The 21363-nt window shown below is 39.9% G+C and overlaps 1 protein-coding gene across 9 annotated transcripts in view; it reads left to right on the forward strand.

The window, feature by feature from the left end:
• Positions 1-21363, forward strand: part of PHF21A (PHD finger protein 21A) — a 185299-nt gene that overhangs the window by 38154 nt on the left and 125782 nt on the right. For all 9 annotated transcript variants that reach the window (XM_056801886.1, XM_056801894.1, XM_056801891.1 and 6 more), the window contains 2 exons: positions 10970-11002; positions 13142-13207. In XM_056801886.1, coding sequence (XP_056657864.1) covers positions 10970-11002; positions 13142-13207 — 99 coding nt within the window. The remainder of the gene's footprint in view (positions 1-10969; positions 11003-13141; positions 13208-21363) is intronic.

Below are 21363 nucleotides of genomic sequence, written 5' to 3' on the forward strand. Positions count from 1 at the left end.
TGGCTCCAGGGCAAACGTCACCAGTGCCGAGAAGACAGAAGACTTTGACTTCCCAACAGTTAGAGCTATTCCAAAGATGTCCGGCACTTGTCTCATGAGGGGGAGCAAGTTTCTTTTTACCACAGGTATAAACAAGCTGAGTTACCACTTTGTTGATGTCATCAAAGGGATCCCTGTGTTGGGATTGGCTCATCCAAACTCTTCCAGCTGCCAAGCATCTCCAAGTGCTTCCTTTCTAGAAAAAAGGAGTTGAATATTTGTCTCTGTTGCCAGATGACTTGGTAATTGGCTATAGTTTCTTAAGGCTGAGCTTTTCTAGAGATTTCAGGCTATCTGCAGGACATTTTAGGTGGAAGAAAGTTACAGAAATTTAGGTGGAAGAACATTACATGAAATTTTGTTAATTAGGGAAATGTTTAACTCTAGTCCCAGGTTTCATTTTATATAGACGATAATCTTACTCATCAAGTAACTCCATTTCATGTTCTCAGTGCCTTAATTAGGGTTAGTAAATAAAAAAGTAATTGTATTTCACAGGTATGTTTGAATTTCACAAGTCTTACATTTCTCACCAGGAAGCCAGGCTGAGTAAACCTTTTAAATATGTTTACAGCCCTAATCAAGGCAAAAGGCCTACCTTAAACTACCAGATAATTAGCTCTTATAGAAAAAGCCACAAATCAGGAATGGTTCCATTTTAGGTAGTAGTTGGATCTTGTTCTTGGGCTCCAAAGCATGTTTTACCAGATCCCTTTATAATCTGGCAATATTGTGTTTTAGGGTCGTGAAACGTGACTGACATGCTCTCATTTGAAAGGGAATCACTATCTGGACAGTTAGGAAGAAAACTTTTTTTTTCTTCTCCTGGAATGTGGTTTCTTTTTGGAGTAGCCTTGTACTTCTGAAAATGGTTGGAGTATCTGCCCTAGATATTTCCTAGCTATGTGACCCTGGGCAAGTCACTTAATCCCCATTGCCTAGCCCTTGCCACTCCTCTGTCTTAGAATTGATACTAAGACAGAAAGCAAGGGTTTAAAAAAAGAAAATGGTCCAGGGTAGCCATGTGAATGTCCCCTTGTGTTTCTCAACATCACTAGGTTAGCCAGGTGGTCTACAGTCAGGTTAGATTGGGTGAGAACTTAGAAGGGGCTCTTTAAAGAGTGCTTTGGGGTAGGGGGGGAGTAGGCCTACTAAAAACAGATCCTGAATGGGCTTTGGTTGTACTGAAAGTTTCCGCTTTGGAAGGAGAGATAATGGAGATCTACTGAGCTGTCAGAAAAGGTGGTGTCCCAGGTAAAACCCAGTTTGGATGAGTACAGTCAGCCTCCTTAATTGGTCCCCTTTTGTGACGGCAGGATGCAGTGTCCTTCTTCCCCTTTTGACCTAAATAGCTACTTCTGCCGTGGTGCTTTTAGACTCAGCAATAGCCAGAGAGCTGGCTGCTGTACACAGATAGGCTGCCAGTGTTTGCCTTTTCTATGTGCAGCTGCCAGCAGTGTGCCTGTCTTCAGAAAAGCCTAGGGAGTTTGGGATGCAAAGACTTTGAGATGTATGGACATATCTATATCTAGATTTTATTTTGCCTGGCCTTAATTCTGGTACCAGTCAGCAGATATTGTTAAGCACCTAATATGTGCCAGGCCCCATGTTTTATAAGCTGAAGGTATCTCATTGTCCTGGTTTAGTTAGTTACATTGTAAGACCTCCATTCTCATCAACTGAGCCACATAGAACTCGTTGAATAAAAAATATTTGAAAAGATGACTTGGTACATTCAGAATGTGACGGTGAAGAGAGTATATTTTTGAGTACCTGGATTCAGCATGTTTATTCTTTGCACATGATATGTGCTCAGATGTTTGTGGAATCATTGATGAAGGTTCATCATAGATTAGGACATCCTATCTGTCCAAGAACCTGTTGTTCTGCCTTTTTTTCCCAATTGTGTTCATGAATTATTCTAGCAGACACTTGGGGCAAGTACTGTTTAACCTTTCAGAATATAGTCTTCCTTTGGGATGGAGAAAAAATATTGAGTAAGTTTTCAAGATAAAAATATTTGAAGGAATAAGAAAAGGCAATAAAGAAACAGAGCTGTCACTCTTTGCAGATAATATGAAGGTATGTTTAGAGAATCCTAGAAAAAAAATTTTAGAACAATTAACAACTTTAACAAAGTTGCACAGTATAAAATAAGTCCACATAAATCATCAACATTGTTATGTATTATCAACAAGACCCAGTAGGAAAAGATAGAGAAATTCTGTTGATTATAACTACAGACAGTATAGAATACTTGAGAGTTTCTTCCAAGTTGTATCAAGGAAATATATGAACACAATCATAAAACTCTTTTTACACAAATAGTGGCAGCTCTAAACAACTGGAGAAATGGTAACTTCTCATGTGTAGGCTTAGCCAATATAATAAAAACAACAATTCTACTACCTAATTATGCAGTGTACCCAACTGCCAAAGAATTATTGTAAGGAACTAGAAGAAAAAATAAAATTCCTCTGGAAGAACAAAGAATCAAAGTTATCAAGGGAACAAATGACAAAAGTGAAAGAAGGATGCCTAGTAGAATCATATTGCAAAATATACTACAGGTAAATCATCAATATAGTCTGGTACTGGATAAAATCCAGAGTGGTGGGCCAGTATATAAATAAATTAGGTAAACAATGTACATTAGTAAATGATCATAGGAATCGAGTTTGATAAACCCAAAGATCCAAGCTCTTAGGGTGAGAACTCACTATTTGACAAAAATTGTTGGAAAAACTGGGAAGTCATCTGGCAGAAATTAGGCATTGACCAACATCTCACACCATGTATCAAGGTAAGGTAAAAATTGATGCCTAATTTTGACATAAAGGGTTATATCAGCAAATTGGGGGAGCATGAAAAATGTACCTCTCAGATGTATAGATCAGGGAAGAGTTTATGACCAAACAAGCTAAAGAGGTAAAGGAGGTATAGGAGGTAAAATGGATAATTTTGATTACATTAAATTTTGTACAAACAAAACCAATGTAGCCAGAATTAGAAGGAAAACATGAAACTAGGGGAATTTGTACTGGTTTCTCTGATGAAGTCTCATCTCTCAAATACATAAGAAACTGAGTCAATTTTATAAAAATACAATCCATTCCCCTCTCAATAAATGGTAAAAGGATATGGACAAGTACCTTTCAGAAGAAATCAATAGTTTTGTGAAAAAATGCTTTGCATCACTTATTGATTAGAGAAATACTAGTTAAAACAGCCACGAGATTCCCTCAAATCTATCAGATTGGCTAATATGATAAAAAAGAAAAAAGACAGACACTGGAGGGAATGTGGAAAAATAGGGACACTAATGAACTATTTGGTGGAGTTGCAAACTGCTTCAACTATTTTGAAGAATGATTTGAAACGATGACTGAAGGGCTTTAAAAATCTCTCTACCCTTTCATCCAGCAATAGCATTACTTTTAGGTCTTTTCCCAAAGAGATAAAAGAAAGGGAAAAGAACCTATCCGTCTAAAAATATTTTTAATAGTTATTTTTGTGGTGGTAAAGAATTGCAAATTGAGGAGATACTCATCAGTTGGGGAATGGCTGAACAGGTTTGGTACATGATTGTGTTAGAATACTATTGAGCTGTGAGAAATTACGAGCAGTATGTTTTCAGAAAAACTTGGAAAGATTCATATTTAGTGATGCAAAGTGAAATGAGCAAAGCCAGAAGGATAACATATACTGTAACAACAATAGCAATGGTGATGATTAACTGTGAATACTCTGATCAAGGTAGTGATTTAAAACCATTCCAAAGGACTCACGATGAAAAATGCTATCCACCTCCAGAGAAGATCTGATGAACTCTTGATGTAGATTGAAGCATTTTTTTTTACTTAAAATTTTTTCCTTTTTTTTTTGGCAGCATGGCTAATATGGAAATATGTTTTGCATGACTTCACCTGTATAATGTGTGTCATACAATGTTTGCCTTCTCAACGGAAGGGGTCAAAAAGGAAGAAAATTTGAAACTCAATTTTAAAAAAATGAATGTTAAAAAAAGTTGAAAACATTATTACTATATTCCTTTAGAAAAACAGAATAGAGTATTAATGAAATATAAATTAGGTTTAACAAACAGTTAAAAGCACCTGCTCTATAAAAGTATTTTTCTGGGCACTAAAGATGGATACCAAGATGCCTAAAACAGTGGTCCTGCTTTCCAGTATCTTCATAATCTTAGGAGTGAGTCTTAGACAAATATAATACAAAGTAAAATGTATAAGAATGTTTTAGGCTCAGAGAAAGTTCTTTGGCAGAAGAGAGAGTTCATTCGTGTCCAGCAGAGTCCAGAGAGAATCAAGGAGGGAATGCTACAAGGAAGAGGAGCAGGTGATGGTTCTTGAAATGAGCACTGCAAGGTGGTGAGGCTTCAAGGAGCACAGAAGAGAAGGGGGAGAAGCATTTTAGATACAAGAAAGGGCATTGATGGTTCCCTAAGACCAATCAGAAATAGAAGGGCAGAAGAGATGGTAATGGCCCTGGAGAGGCCACCCTGACTTTTGTAGAGAAGGAGATAGGAGAAATGTAGTTGAAGAAGTAACTAGGTTGAATTTGAGGAAGGGAAATTTAGTAGGAATCAAAGAAGACTGAAGGTGGGAAGAGAAGTCCATCAGATAGGTAAGATGAAGAAAGAAATTGCTGTGTCTGCCAGAATACTGAGTCTCCTAAGAGAAGCCTGTAGGGAAGTTGGCCATAAGAGCTACTATCAGTAATGACAAAGGACTGAAGAGCTTAATTCCACCAAGTAGGGAGAGGAGGGGACATTTCGAAGTGATCTCCTGTCTTTCTGCCTTGGCCAAGGGTTATCTCCGTCTTGGGAAGTGGTGGCTTCTCTTTATTCAAGGCAAAAGTTAGGCGATCACTTGCCAGCTGTGGATTCCTATAGCTCCATATCGACTTAGAAAGTCACATATTAATATCAGCTTTGTTTTATTGCATTTTCATTTTATTCAGTATTTCCCAATTCCATTTTAATCCGTTTCGGGCCTCCTTCAGTCTGAATGGGATGACGTGGCCTCTTTGTGATTTTTGTAATGTGGTTAGCAAAGTCAATCAGAGAATGAAGGGTAAAGCAATGTGGTCGTAGTGGTCTCACTTTTTTAAGAGTATCTTATAAGTGATTTTTTTTTTCTTGAGTCTACTGGGTTGTCCTCATTTTCCCTAGTGGCACCTGTGAGGTTGCTTCAGTCAGTTAGGTTACAGGCCCCCACGAGGGACTGTTTCAGGCTCAGAATGGGAAAGATTGAAAGTTTACACAGATTTGAGGTGGGGTTGAGTTAGGGAGTATCAGAGACAAAGTTTATTATTTACTAATGTAAGGAAGGTGGGATAGGATCCATTTCCTCATCCCATACACCCTGAGGTTCATGGCAGGGCCATCCAGGGGCTTTACTAACACCCCCCCCCCCAGCCAAATAATTATCATAAGGTATGTGAAAGGGAATAGTTTAAAATGAAGCTGAATGGATAAATTGGAATTGGGTTTTGGAGGAGATGGGGAATAAGCATTATTAAATAAAATTATAACATTTATATTGTGCCTACTTCATTCCTGACCTTGATCTAAGCACTTTACAAATAGGATCTTATTTGATCCTTAAAACAACTCTGAGAATAGGTGCTATCATTATTCCCATTTTATAGTTGAGGAAACTGAGGCCTTTTAAGAGTTACTGGAGGAGAGAATCAAGATGGCAGAGTAAGAGTTGGCATCTGTTCCCCAACTCACTTGCGGCACATCTTCTCCACCATGACTTAGAAAATGTCAGACCAGATTCTGAGGGGGGAAGTGAAGAAACAGCCTGGGAGCCTTTTAAGAAGATAGAGAGGTCTGAGAACATGAGGGCGGGGGGCTAGCATCCATGAAGGGAGTAGTAAGGAGGCTGAGATGGGGCACCATTGCTAGTGGCCCTTGGGCAGAAAGAGCCATGAAACTCCTGAACCAGTACTCTGAGAAGGTCCCAGGACCATCTAGCCGCTGTCTCCCAGGGAAAGAGGATCAAGAACAGGGCCAGAAACTCTGCTGTGTGGCTCCAAGCCCATGGGAAGAGCCCCCACCAGCCTGCAGAAGAATAAGTAGGGCAAGAAAAGAAAACCAAAGGAGAGGCAGGCAGCTCAGTCCCTTCGAACCTGCAGGACTTCCCAGTGGACTGACGAACAGGGACTGGGCCAGTCCCAAACCTGGGACAGTAAATAGATCTCTCCTCAGGCCATACCACCTTGGAAGTATAGGAGATTTATAGTCCACCATCTGAAGGCATGAAAACAGCAGAATGATATAGAAGGGCCAGCTCAGACTAGGAAACAAGTCCCCATTCTTGATCCATCCCTACCTCCTCCCCAGAAGGGAGCAGAGCCCAACATTAACGTAATGTCCAAAGTCAAGAAGTTGGCTAGAAGAATGAGAAAACAAAAAGGAACCCATCCATAAAATGATACTATACTGCCAGGGAAGCTCAAGACACAAATAACCAGGAAAACCTTAAAGAAAAATATAGATTAGACAAAAGCCCAATAAGAATCTCTAGAAGAGCTAAAGAGATTTTAAAATAAAAACAAAAAAAAAATTAAAACAAAAGAGTGGTAGAAGAAAAGAGAAGTGAGAGTTGTGTGAGAAAATATGAAAAGAGTATTAGTAGCTTTGTAAAAGAGGTACAGAATGTCACTGAGGAAGATAGCTCATTAAGAATGAAATTGGCCAATTGCAAGCAAATGATTCTGTGTGGTATCAAGAAATAATTTTTAAAAAGTCGAAATACTGAAAAAAGAAGAAAATGTGAAACAGCTCATAAGAAAAACAACTGACCTGTAACATAGATTGAGAAGGACAGTTAGGTAGCACAGTGGGTTGAGTGCCAGGCCTGGAGTCAGGAAGATTCATCTTCCTGTGCTCAAATCTGGATGCAGACATATCCTAGCTGCATGACCCTGGGAAAAATCACTTAACCTATTTGTCTCAGTTTCTTCATCTGTCAAAATGAGCTAGAGAAGGAAATGGCAAACCATTCTAGTATGTTTGCCAAGAAAACCTCAAATGGGGTTACAGATAGTCAGATAGGACTGAAAAACAACCAAACAACAGCAACACTTATAATATCTCATATGAGTGATCAAAAGAAAAAATAGATTGAGGAGATACAATTTAAGAAATCTTCAGATTCTCAAAAGCCATGAATAACAAGAACCCAAAACAGCCTAGACATATTTCAATAAATTGTAAAGGAAACCTATCTAGATATCTTAGGACCAGGGGGCAAAGTAGAAATTGAAAGAACCCACTGGTGACTACTGAAAAAAACTCCAAAATGAACATTTGCAGGAAAATTCTAGCCCAAATCCAAAACTTCCAAGTCAAGGAGAACATCAGGATCACAAAAGATGTAGCAGTAACTACTTTTAAAAAAGGGAGGGGGGGCTTGGCATATGATATTTCAGAAAGCAAATGATCTAGGATTATAATAAACAATAACCTATCCAGAAAAAACTGAATATAATCCTATGGGGGAAAATGGTTATTTAGCAATAGAAGACTTTCAAGGATTTCTGAAGAAAAGACCCCAGCTGAATCTGACATTCAAACACAGGACTTAAGACAAGCATAAAAAGTGAACCTGTGGGAGAAATTATAAACAAGATTAAGCTGTTTGTGTTGTTATATGGGGACAGGCTCTATGTAACCCCTTGGAACTTTGTCATCACTAGAACTTTTAGATAGAGTCTTAATTAGACAGAGGGCCTGGGTGTGATTCTGTTATTTTGGGATGGTCTCAGTGGAAGGGTGGGGGGAGGAAGTAGAAGAGAGAAATTACCTGATACAAATGAGTCTTTCTTCAGAGAAGAGTTTATATAATGGAGAGGGAAATAGAGGGAGGATTGGGCAACTCTAAACCTCACTCATCTAAACTAGTTCAAGGAGTGAAAAATAAATATTGCCATCAGGGAACCAGAAGGGGAAAGGGGCTTAGAGAAAGGAGAGGTGAGGAATAAGAGGCAGTGGTTAGGGCTGTGTTGGCGAATCTATGGCATACATGCCGGGGGGGGGGCACTCCCTCTCCTCTCCACCATGCCTGAGTACATTTTTTCCCATCACCCGTCCTTGTGCCCAGCAGCCTGATCTGAGAGCTTCCTCCCTCCCCCACCTGGGGTAAAGGGGTAGCTCCCATGTGGCATGAGGGTGCAGTTTGGGCACTGAGTCTCTAAAAGGTTCGCCATCATTGAGTTAGGGGCCAATAGAGTCGTAAGGATGAGACAAGGTTAAAAAAAGAGGCTAAGAATAAGAAAATAAGATGGAGGGCAGTACACAGTAGACAAAACTGTGAATGGGATGAACTTGCCCATAAAATGGAAGTGTGTAGAGGAACAGATTAGAAATTAGAAGCCCACAGTATGTTGTTTAAAGGAGACACACTTGAAACAGAAAGATACACACTAAGTTAAATTGGGAGGCTAGAGTAGAATCTGTTATGTTTCAGCTGAAGTGAAAAAAGTCAAATGTGGCAGTCGTGATCTCAGACAAAGCAAAAGCAAAATTAGGTCCAATTAAAAGAGCCAACTGGGGAAACTACATTTTGCTAAAAGATACCATAGACAATGAATATTGATATATAACATATACATGGCAAATGGCATTGTGTCTAATTCTTCAAAGGTAAGTTAAATGCTTTTTAGGAGGCAGCCAATTAAACTATGTTAGTGGGAGACCTTAATTTATCCCTTTCAGACCTAGATAAATTTAAGTATAAAATAAATGAGGAAGAAATTTAGGAAATGGATGGGATTTTAGAAAAGTTAGATATGGTAGACCTTTGGAGAGTATTGATTAGCAATAGAAATGAGTATACTTATTTCTCAGCTATGCATGGCACCTTCAGAAATATCAGACCATATATTAGAGCATAAAAACTTCATAAGCGAATACAGGAAAGCAGAAATGTTAAATACAGTTGTGGAAACTGAAGCAAGTTTCAGGTTCAGTGATTTGCTCAGGGTCCCACAACTAGTATCTGAGGCTTGATTTGAACTTAGGTCTTCCTGACTCAGTTTAGTGTTTTCTCTACTCTGCCACCTAGTTGTCTTGAATGCCTAGTAAAGAACTTTTGCTTTATTTTAATACAGTGTATTAACTATGTAACCTAATGATGGAGCTTAAAGTTATGAGGATCAGAGGTAGTCACCTACAATACTAACTTACTTTAACTCATCCTTTCTCATCAGAAGTCTAGCTGGGTGTCTAGCACAGAAAAAGATAAATTCACTTTCTTCACTTAGAGGATTACTTAGTGAGGTTTGTCTCCCCCTTTTGCTGGGAAAAGAAGGTTTCATACCCTGGGGTTAAAATCAGTTTCTCATCCCTCTTAGTTTTTTTGCTGCTCACTTAAACACTAACCAAGGATGTTTCAGAATTTCAGGCAGTGTCAGCTTTTTAGGCCAAAGAGCTTTCTTCCTCGAGTCGGATGTCCAGCCTTTGTCATTGTGGGGACATACCCATATAGCCTTTGGTTTCAGTTGCTTAAGGGGTTGGGGACTTGTGCAGGTTCTGGCCCTCTTTCTAGGAATGAGAACAAAACCATCGCTGTCTGGTGAGTTAGCTAGCTAGCTAACTTGTCACATTGAGGTAGACAATCTAGCAGCACCTGCTGTATGCCGAGGCCACTCCTCTAGTCATTTCAGCTCTTGGAAGCCTCATTTGGACACAGAATAAAAAAACAGCGAGTCTCTGAGAGTAGCCAGGATGAGAATCATTGAGTCCAGGCCGGAGCGTGGACCGTGCACTCTGCACCAGCTCCTCTCTTGTTTTAGAAGATTGTCTAATCTGCTCAATTCTCATATCCAAGGAGATTAAAAGAGGGACCCCCTCAGCAGCAAAAGTCACAGCCACAAAAAGTGTCCTTTGTCCGCAAGAAAGAAGACACTTAAATTATTGTTGTTGCTGTTTTAAGCAAACATGTAGCCTCTAGTCTGGGGCTTGTCAGTGTAGGCTCCGACAACCCATTGCCATGGGACTATAGATTTAGGGCTGGAGCTATTTTATCTTCTAGTAAAAATACATGTTTCTCTTGACAGTATCCAGGGTGTACCCTAGAGCCACCAAGGAAAGGCTAAATTGGACTTCATATCTGTTGTATGGACTGTGGAGGAGGTGTAGATAGTGTGTTTCAGAAAAATGCTTTAAAGAATAAAATCAAAAGTGTTCATTTTAATTCACTTATGTAGCAGCACGCATTCACTATTTCTTCCCCCCAGGAATCCCGGCTAAACGGTGTCAGAGTCTTCTTTTGTCCTGCAGAAACTTTAGGATTTCTGCTGCTTTCCAGGAAGTGAGTTGGCTGTAGAAGGTGGGCTAGGTTGAGGGTCTTCTCTTTCCCCAATAAGAGTTGTTCACATTTGCTCACTCTCCTACCTAGAAGAACAGAGTAAAGTAGAAGAACACTGTGCTATTTCCCTCTTAGACATCCCCTGGCATGAGTGAAGACAGTGGCTGTGTGACTAGAGCAGTGCCAAGGACCAGCCGGATCATAGCCCTTCCAAAGATCCTGTGCTTGATTGTATGAGTAGGCAGCCTCTATCTTTGATGTATTTTCTTTGTTCTGTTTTCCTTGGGCTTGTGGCATCTTAAAGAGACACGAAGCTATGAAATTAGGGCAGGAGTCATTTTCAGACCGAATAACTAAGTAGGGGGCAGTCTAGCTTCTGAGTTGATCTGGATGTCTTCTAGTCATGCCCGTTGATATGAGTCATACAAGATTTGGGGTCTCTTCTGAACTTCTCAAATTAAAAATCAGCAGCACCAACTTAAATTGTAGCTTTTTTCTTTAGGACTTCATTGATACAAAGAACCTAATGATTGCAACTTTGGTAGGTTAAAGTACAGAACATTAACATCTCTCTTCTTCTTTTTTATCAGAAACTGGTTGCTCAAATGAAGCAGGATCCACAGGTAAATATGGACTTTTATTCATTCATTCACTCCTGAAGTTAGAAAATGAAAATGATAATGAACTTCTAAAGGGGCTCTTTAATTGTAAAGGAATTGTCTGACCAGCCTTTAAAAGCAGTCGTCCTAGCCAAGGGGGTTTCATGCTTTAAGAGCTGAGGGAAGAATCTCCCCTTTGAGTTATTTTTTCATGTAAATAGGATGTCATCTCATCTTTTTTTTTTTACTGTTACTATTATAGTAATTGCTTTTTTTATCTTGACAAAAATATGAAAGCATTTGCTGTTGAACACTGGGTGATTGTGAGACCTTGTGGAGCCTTATAGTTTGTTGAAAGTAGCTGAGGATAATTGCTACTCATTCTTATTTTGTGTGTTTGGGTAATTGTCCGGGGTCATTTACGACTGCTCAAAGCTTCTCTAATATGCAGGGTCAAAATTTTGTAAGGTCTTCTCTACACAGAGCTTGAATAATTTTGAGTCTCCAGGGGATATAAATATCACCATTTGTATCATTCTGGCAAATAGGGCACTCATTCTATGAACTTTTCCTTGAATTTGGTGGGTACCTATTGACTTGACTATTCTGGTTTCTCTCCACTCATTAAAAACTTTTACTATCTTGCCTTATATAATTCATTGACTGTTGTGACATCTCAACTTTTCTAACTTCCAGGCATGATAAGTAACATACACACACATATCCTGATTTCTATAAATAAAAAAAATTCCCTCCTTATTTTTGTAAAAGGAAACCTGGAACTATGGGTATGCTGTTGGATAAATTTTATAGTTTGTTAAACATCACAGATCTGTACCATTTTAAAGGAAAAAATCCTGGAGTTTTAGGGATATCATTTTAGCCCATCTTCTTTTAGTAAGATAGGAAAAGGTTATTTTTACAAACATAGGGCTCCGTGACTTAATTTTCTCTGTGTCTCAGTGTAATCCACTGATTCCAGTAAATGGTACTCATTCCTCCCTGGCTGTCCATTTTTCCAAGATGACTGTTTCCTTTTTGAACTTGTACATAATGCCTATTAAAACGAGTCTTAGGTTGGCATGTTGTGCCTTCAGTGAAGAACCTAAAATAGGAAACAATACAATATTGGCTTATTTTAAAAGCAAACTTTTTCAGTGACTCTGACTTGGAAGTATTTGTTTCTGTTGTACACCATGTGATGACCTGACAAGACTTGGAGTCCCAGATGGAGAAAGCTGGGCTACCCTGTGGGGCCCTCTTCTGGGTGAGGCCTGACTGCCTCACATCCTGCGTAATAACTCATTGGGTTCATAGGGAAGCCCTGGCACCAGACATGCTGGCATTTCTCTCTGGGTCAGAAGAGCTAGATGATGAGAGCATAAATTAGTATGATAGAAATTAGGGTGGGATGAACTGGAAGAATTTTACAAAGAATGGTTAAGTAAGACCAGTCTCTGGATTATGTGTTTATTGGGCTGATTGACCATTTGCAAATTTTATTATTTGTTTTAATTTCCAACGGAGTAAGAGAAAGATAGAGTATACTTAATAGAGTGTGTACTACATAAATCATTCCTAGAATTTTCAGAGGTGAGGAAATGCTCTTAGAGGCAATATCTGGGGTGGTCAGACCATTTCAGCAGTCATAATCATGATATTTTTTTCCAAACCTGGGCTGTAACTGTTGTTATGCTGTACTAAACAAGGAAGGAGGGAAAAAAGAGAAACATACCTCTGCTGCTGTGTACTTCCTATGACGTGGGGGTGTGAAGGTGCACACCTTGTTTCTTTGGCTTTGAAAGGGAGCGTTTCTTTAAATGTGGAACCCAAGAATGTGACTTCTTGGCAGAAAGGTAGTGTTTTAATGTAAGGTGCTGTGAAGCCATGGGTAAATTCTTAACTTATTTAGCTGAGCCACCTCTAAATTTGAAACCGCTCTAGGAGACAGCTGCCCTTCTCCCTGGTACTTCTGGAAGTGGGCTTGGAGGCTCCTGGATCAGGGTATGATACAGCTGGGGGAAGTTAATGCTTAACAGATTCAAGTGGCTAAATGCTTGAAGTCGGTCATCTTTTGTGATACAATAGACGCCCGAAGTCCTCTTGCTACTATTCTGCGTTAACAAATGATCTCTCTCACAGATATTTTTTCTTTCCAATCAGAATGCTGATTTGAAGAAGCAACTTCATGAACTCCAAGCCAAAATCACAGCTTTGAGTGAGAAACAGGTAGGGGAGAAGGGGGGCATATTTTTAACATTGTGTTCTAAAGATACAGTATGTCTGCTCCAGGCTTCTAAGAGAACTGCTATTTTTCCTCATGTGTGAAAATAAGTGTGGGCAGTCAGACTCAGTTTTAATTTTGTTGGAGCTCTGTTTATGCATTTTTATTTTTGGTTGAAATCAGACTAGAGTATCCCATGGGTTTGTGTTACTGGCAAATATCTAAAAGCTTCATGGCAGGCTTCTGTTAACTGTATTAATTAAACCGGAGTTTACCCATAGGGGAAGGTGTAGAGAGAATGAGCAGAGAAATGGGAGGCAGAGATTCCTGGGCCTCTCATGTCTTCGGATAGCCATGGTAGAGATTGGAGGCGGCCTTTCACTTGGAGGGGGAGGAGGGTGGTCGCCATCAGTCGCTCCCGTTTTCATTTTGGTCCTATGGGGGGGGGGGTTCAGGATTTGGTTGTCCAGTGCCCTCTGTGCCACCAGGTGGAGTGGTGGTGGTTGATAGACACTGTCTCAGGAAGCTGACAAAAATGTTCTCTTACCTTCCCTCCCCTCCTCCCCATCCCCAATAAATGCATGAATCAGAAGAACAGTGATGCATAGCATTTGATAGTACATTATTATACTATTTTAGTGAAGATTTTCACTAGATAATTCTCAGTAACTGATAATTGAGTTTTTAACAGTTAACTTTAGATAATAACACATTACCTGAAGAATATTTCAAGGGAACTTTCCTCCTAGATTCTTTTTTTTTTTTTTGCCATGTCAAATTGGTGTGTGTGTGTGTGTGTGTGTGTGTGTGTGTGTGTGTGTGTGTGTGTTTTTACTGTAAGGTTTTTATGACAGTAAGCTGTGAACTCTGCTCAGGGACAAACTGAACTTGCTAGTCTTTGTTGCCCTTTCTAACACTCTGATTTTTTGTAGACTGGATGGGGATTAGTTCATATTTCAAAATTGAGTCTCTCCCCAAAGTTAACTTTTCCTACCTCCTCCTTCCCTCTTCCCCAGCATTAGAAGAGGAAAATGACTGGGCTAGTATAGGGGATAAGAGTTGATATAATGTGTAAGGAAAAATATGAACCACATTTGCTATTCTATGTCTATTGTAAACCTGATGGAGCTCTTCAAAGTCAACCCAATTGATGGATTTGAGAGTGTCCTAGCTTTCGACATTGGTCAGCTCTAGGGCCTTTCTCGCTTCAGGGTTAGTTGGACAGGATGCCAGGGCATGAGTCACATCGCTGAAAAATTCAGGTGTTCAGATGGAGATGTAGAAGGTGAGAACTGACTCTAAAGCCCCATTTCATATAATTGAGCAACTTTGGGGGATTTAATATTCTTAAGAAATGAAAGCAAAGATCTGGCTCACTTCTGGAGCAGGCAGGAATCAAATTTAATCAGAGCTGGCTTTTGATTCTTTTTAAATGCTTTTCTCTCTAGGGATACTTATTTAATAGAAATTTGCATCTTTTATGTTTAGCAGCGTATTTCACCAAGTGGCAAACAGGAAGCTGTCACTTCAGTTCAGTTCACCAAGCTTTTATTAAGTGACTGCTGTGTGCCAGGCATTGGGGATACAAAGACCTATTCTTAAGAAGTTCACCTTCTCCCAAAGAAAAAGGATATGTACAAACAAGTCAGTACAAAATAGAGGGGAATTTTAGGGGAGGAGGGCCCCAAGGCTTGAGGGTCTCAGGAAAGGTCTTTGGGTAGGAGATGCCCCCAGAGGTAGATCTTTAATGGAGATGAGAATTCCTGGGGCAGAGGAGGCAGGGGAAGTGGCCTGGCCAAAATCATGGAGGCCAAATGCTGGAGAAAGCGAGGAGGGCCTGAAGAGAGGTAACGGGAGTCAGTCTTCAGTGGTCAGGTGGAACCAGATTTCAGGGATGTACATACATATTTTATTCTAGAAGCAATGCTGAGCCACCAGAGTGGCTTGGTCCACTCAGCCCAGTGGCTGACACATAGTATGGACTTAGTAAATGCCTGTTAATTCTTGTTAATTCTTGTTAGTTCTTGTCAGGCTCAGACGAGACAAATCTCAGTTTTGCAACAGTTTGAAGGAAGGAGACCCTGGAATCAAGGACATGAGTTAGGAGGGGGTTGCAGTAATCCAGGCGACAAAGACCTCCTCTGGGGTGTAGGCCGAGGGAGCAGAAAGGAGAGGATGGACACAAGACAGATGTCAGGGGTGGAATCAAGAGGAATGGAGCGTGAGGGAGAGTGAAGGTCACTTGGAGATGGCTCGGGTGCTGTATGGTAGTTCTGCCCTCCTTCAGAAATGGATGAGTGATTGGGTTTGGGGACGACACGTTCTCTTTTGGACCTGTTGAATTTGAGACATCCAGAGATGTCCAGAGAAAATGTGGTTTGGTGGGTACTTGGTCCTAGGAGACCAGGAGAGAGAGAGGAGGGCTAACTGGGGGAATTTGGGGATAATCTGCAGCGATTTTTGAATGCATGGGAGCTAATGAGAGCAACGAGAGGAGGAGGACCTGAGCTCCGGCTCATCTTGAGCTAATTCAGGACTCACTCCTTGAAGGTGCCAGCTTCCCCTGCCTTCTGGACGCTTCTGTTCCACCCAGATGCCGCTCCCTCCACATTCCAGCCTCAGGCCCCACTCAGAGGCCTGTGCCTTGGACCCAAAGCTTTGGGTTTTAGACATCTGGATTGCTTCCAATTAACAGCCCACTTTTAGCATAAGGAGAAGCTCAAGTTCAAGAAGCAAGGAAAAGTCATGACAGATTTTGGAATGAAATTTCTGTCTCACTTGTAAGTGTCACAATGTTACAGAGTCCATGGGAGATGACCTAGCAGAGTTGAAAGAGCCTTGGAGAATCAAGACTTGAGTTCTAGGGCTGTCTCTGGCATTTCCTGAGCAAGCCATGACACTCTTGGGTTCCAGGAACCTCTCAAAGACCAAGTTACTGAATAGTCACCAATCTGCATTGGCAGAGGGAGTTTTATCACCAGGGAGATCACAGGTTTGAGCCAAAAAAATGTTATAAGCTTGATGTTTAAATATACAGTTAAAGCAGGTTGCAAATCGTGTTCTCCTTGGGAGTCTCTTTAATCTAGGCCATAGAGGAGATTGTTTTTAGGAAGCTCAGGATTGGCTTACATAAAGATACAAAAGAGAACCAAGGCGTCCTCCCTCCCTTCCTTCCCAGGGTCATGCAGATAGGAAAGGTCTGAGGCCACATTGGAACCCAAGACCTCCTGTCTCCAGGCCTGGCACTCTTCCACTGTCTTATCTAGCTGCCCCAAAGGACAACTTTTTCAATAATATAGATATTGAAAAAATTACTACTTGTCTTCAAATGACTTTATTTTAGCAAATTTTCCTATTGCTATTTGTTGTTCCTGGCTTCTTTACTCTATGGACCTCTTTAGTATCTGGCAAAACTTTTAAGAATTTCCTCAAAATTTTTTATACTTCATTTTTTCCTGAGAGTTTTAGGCCACTACCAATATTTCTGCCCTTCTACCTTAGCTCTTAATATGTTTTTTTTGTTTGTTTGTTTGTTTAAAGACTACTTGTAAGAGTAAAGGAAAACCAGACACTATTAAGTGCTTATAAATGTTTTCATTTATTTTGCTCCATTCATTCATTTAGGGAAATATTGTCCTATGGGATCTTCTGCCTGGACCAGCTACTATCCATCTAGCTCTAAGTAGCCTATTGAGTCCCTCATCAGAAAGTCCCAGTGTTTTCAGCTTACCCGATTCAATTCATTTCAATTCAGTTCACATTTATTAAAAGCCTGATATATATCAAGCCCTGTGTTGGGCACTAAGGATAGAAAGACAGACCATCCCTATTTTCTAAGAGCTTATGTTATACTGAAGGAAATAGCATGGGCACAGATAGGAGTACATGTAAAATATTCACCAAATTATTAGAGTCATTTTGGTGGGGAGAGCTTTAACCATTTGGGGAATCAGGAGGCAACTGGGAACTCTTTGAGGGAGGGGTTATAGAACTGGAGGAGATGGCTCTTTGTGCTTTAGAATTTCATCTGAAAGAGTCTGGAAACTTCTGTCTAAACTGAGAGTGGAACCTCTTAACGTTACAAAATTTTCTTTTTTGAGATGTGTTTTGAAGCATCTCAGCCTTTGTGGTGATTGGACATTTAGATGTTTCTGTTTATCTAAAACAGACACACAAAAATTTGATTATAAATAGTACCTTCCTCCAAAGGAACTGAATCCTTTCCATGGCATAACCTAGAATAACAAAGACTGCTTTGAAAACTTTCAGTGTTGTGGTCATTAAAAATTTTTATTTTGAAAAAAAATTTATTGATTTAAACATTTTAGATTTAATTTAATTTTTTAAAACTTGCTAATGACTTACGTGCCTCCAACGAAACCCCATCTTTAATTACAAAGAAGCACTAAAGCATACCAGTATACTGTCAGTAATGGGTTAGCTTCATGATGGTGCATTTGGGACAGTATGACACTATTTAACAAGGCTTAGGAATTATACTTTATATTAAGAAATTTTGAGTGTTCGTGAGCATATTAAGAAAATAGAACAAAAGCTTTGGAAATCTAAATACAGTTCTTGTGAAATTGTCATTTGTGAAAAACCAGTCAGTCAGTGATGATTAAGTGCCTCTAGTGTACCAAGCAATATGAAAGATTGTGGGGGTACAGGTGCAAGCACAAAGGCAAAATGAGATATTCCCTTGTCCACAGAGAACTTACATTCCTTCGGGAGGGACTATATCTGTATATAAATGTATACACAATACAGCCTAGGTAATTTGGTACAGAAAGCCTGGTATCTGGAAGGATAAGGAATGATCTCAAGTGCAACATGACTCTTGCATTGGGCTTTGAAGGGATCTTGGGAATTCGATAGACAAGGGAAGAGGGAATGATTCCAGGCATGGGGGAACAGCTGGTGGAGATGGCAGGGAGATGACCAGTGGAGTGTTGAGTATGAGGGACAGCAAGAAGTCCAACATTAGGTCTTTTGGGTGCATTAAAGAAATGATGGATGAGGCTTAAAAAGCTTCGTGGAGCCAGATGACAAAGGGCTTTCCTTGCCAGACGAATTTGGTTTTGAACCTAAAGGACACTCAACAGTGGCATTTACTGAGCAGGAATGACATGCCAGATCACTTTGTCAGCCATGTAGAGGACAGATTAGGGAGGAAGGAAAGCCAACATTATGGAGATGAATTTGAAAACTCTTATGGTAGTCTGGAAGACAGATTATTAGGACCCAAACTCAGGGGTTGGCTATGTGAATGGGGGAAGGGGTCAGAGCAGCTTAAGGTTTAACTTCATGGAAGAAAGGAACTTTGGATGACTTTAGATTACTTTCTTGTACTAGACCAACTCTTCTACAGAAAAGGTAGAAAACTATTGTGAGACCCTCATTCATTACATTATTAAGCCAGAATCTAATGCAAAAAGAGAATATCAATCTCTGTGCCCTTAACCTACTGGTGAAGACAAGCTACTACTCAGAGATTCCATTATTTTGTTAATAAACATTTATCAATTACCCTCAATTTGTGAATTTGTTTAATAATGAAAAATAGTACAAATGATCAACATTCAAATATGTTGGTTGAAAAATACATTTTCCTTTTTCCCTTCCCGCCACCCCTCATTCCTCTGTGTGTAGGTTCCAGTAGGCTGTAGGGGGGCCAATTATAAACTACTGGTGTGGAAAATGGACTGGTAAAAGAAAAGTATTCCCTTATAGAAGACTCTAAAAGGAAGAATGTTGGTCTAGATCTGTAGGAAGTATAATGAAAGGAGGAAAAGGTAACCTTGATTTTCATGGGTCGACTAGAAGATTGGAATTCCCAGCCCTGATTCTGACTCACTCTGGCTTTGAGCAGTCACTTGCCTTCTTTATGTCTGTCTCTATCTGGATGGATACCACACAGGAGTATCTGACTATTCACATTTGTACTCCGGTTTGTGCAAACGTGTTTTTAGTCATTTATTCCACAGTGTATTTCTGTGAAGACTGATTAATTCGTTTTTGACATTTCTTTAGGGGCATATTTTTCTTGGAATTACTCATTTGTACACAAATACTCTGCTCTTCTACTGTATATTTGAATAACTGCTACATAGAACTAGCTTTGGAAATTTGGTTCTCCACCCACCCCTCCCTTTTTATTTTTCATTTTAGACAGCTAGAGCAGTTTTGGCAGGCCTTGCTTTTAGTTACAGTTTGCTTTTCACACTGAGTTAAGCTCTTGTGCATTAGATACCACTTCCTTTAGAACTTGCCTTGTCCAATACTATAGGATGCCTACCTGACCTAGGGAGCCATAACTTGTCTTACTTGTCTAAGGTTAATCAAGATGCTGCCATTCATAGATGTAGAGTGTAGAGTGAGCTGGTGGCATATGCTTTTAGAAAAGCAGCTATCTCCGTGTTTCAAAAAGATAAAAGTAACACAAATATTTTTAAAAGATTAAATCACATTTTAAAAAACTATTGGTTTTTCACTTAAGTAGCCCTTATATGTAGAATGCAATTATTCTATGAGAGGAAGTATGGCTTACTGACTTGGAAAATGCCCTGAGAGTCAGTTGATTTGACTCCATTCCTGGTTCTGCTGCAGACTTTGCTGAGTGATCTTATGTTAGTCATTTCATTTTTTCCTCTCTATAAAATGTTAAAAATTTCCCCATAGGAATTAATCTATTAAAGTGCAATGGATTTTTTGGAGGTGAGTGCTTTATAAATAGCAATTGATGGTTATGTACTTATAGTGGTTTTTCATTTTAGTAACACCTTCATCTTGTGTTTAGATAGTGCCACTTTCCCAAGGACTTAGTACATTTCCCATTTAATACTTGTCTACATGATTGTAAGTAGATGGTATATTGCATTTTGGCCTTTTATTTCCAGATTGGACAGCCAAGGTCTAGAATGATTAACTATCTTGTTCAAGATCATATAACTGGCCAGTTGCAAATATGGATCACTGTACTCCCACTTCAGTTTTATTTACTAAACTGTACATTCTTATTACTCTGTGGACTCTTATTCCACCAGATATCTTCTGAAACAGGACATTAGGCACAATAATTACTCTGCATTTAGGCCTCATTGCCTTGGAGTCAAGTAAGTAAATTAGTTCCTACAATAGAATATTGGTAACTTGATCCATGAATATCTGCAGCCTTAGATACCAGTAACCCATGGTGTGTTTCTGACCTTGATTCATAGCCAAACTAGAAGAATTGGTAAAGCCATTTATTGGTGGAAGTTGTTAATCTCCTATAGCCCCTAGAACTTTGGTGAGGGTTTGACCTCATCCCTAAATACCCAGGTGAGAGGTTAAGCAGCAAGCACACTTTCCCACCTGTGAAGTATAATGGCGATGTGGAACTACCAAGAGAAACTCTGTTGCTGTTGTCTTCCCTGTACTATTGCACGTGTGACATCAGCCCTTTCCTCTCCTTTGTATCAAGCCGAGGAAATGAAGTGTCTCAGAAATCTACTGGCTTTCTTCTGGATAAGATCCAGTTGGCTTAAACTCACTTCAGATGAAACGTTCATAGGAAGACTGTAGAACTTTGAAGTCTTGGCCAAGAACATGAAGACACTGAAGGCAGGAGGAGTTGTTCCTCCGTAATGTTAGAACAGTTCTTGGGGATGGGGTTTCTCTTTTTGCCTGATCTTTTCTGAGGGGCTCTTCTGCCAGAAGCCATACCTGACTAGCCAGAAGGTTTGATTATTCTCTCAAAGATGAGAAGTTTGTTGGAGTAATCCATGCTTTGGGTTCATTCCTCCAGTACTCCTCATGACCAGCTTGCAGTGAATGCAGCTGTCTGCTTCCTGAGCTAAAGAGACTTCTGAAGCACTTCCCAAATGCTTCATTCCTTTCCTGGGAAATCAAACAACCTTTTCATCCAAGTTAGTCTAAGACCTTGGGCTATTCCGTTTAATTCTACAAGTGTTCATCAACTAGCAAGGTACCACAGTGCTTCAGTTTCCTTCTCTATAAAGTGAGGGTTCTAGACTAATAATCTCACTGTTTTTACCAGCGCTGAATCTAAGATCCTGTGAGCCAGGCCTGCTTGCATTGGAACTAAGCTTCCATCAGCTGTCTTCATCTTGTGTGTTCTTTGTTGTTTAGGATGGTCGTTCTGAGTGAAGACTATCTG

Source organism: Monodelphis domestica, chromosome 6, assembly GCF_027887165.1.
Source record: "Monodelphis domestica isolate mMonDom1 chromosome 6, mMonDom1.pri, whole genome shotgun sequence".
Lineage (NCBI taxonomy): Eukaryota > Metazoa > Chordata > Mammalia > Didelphimorphia > Didelphidae > Monodelphis > Monodelphis domestica.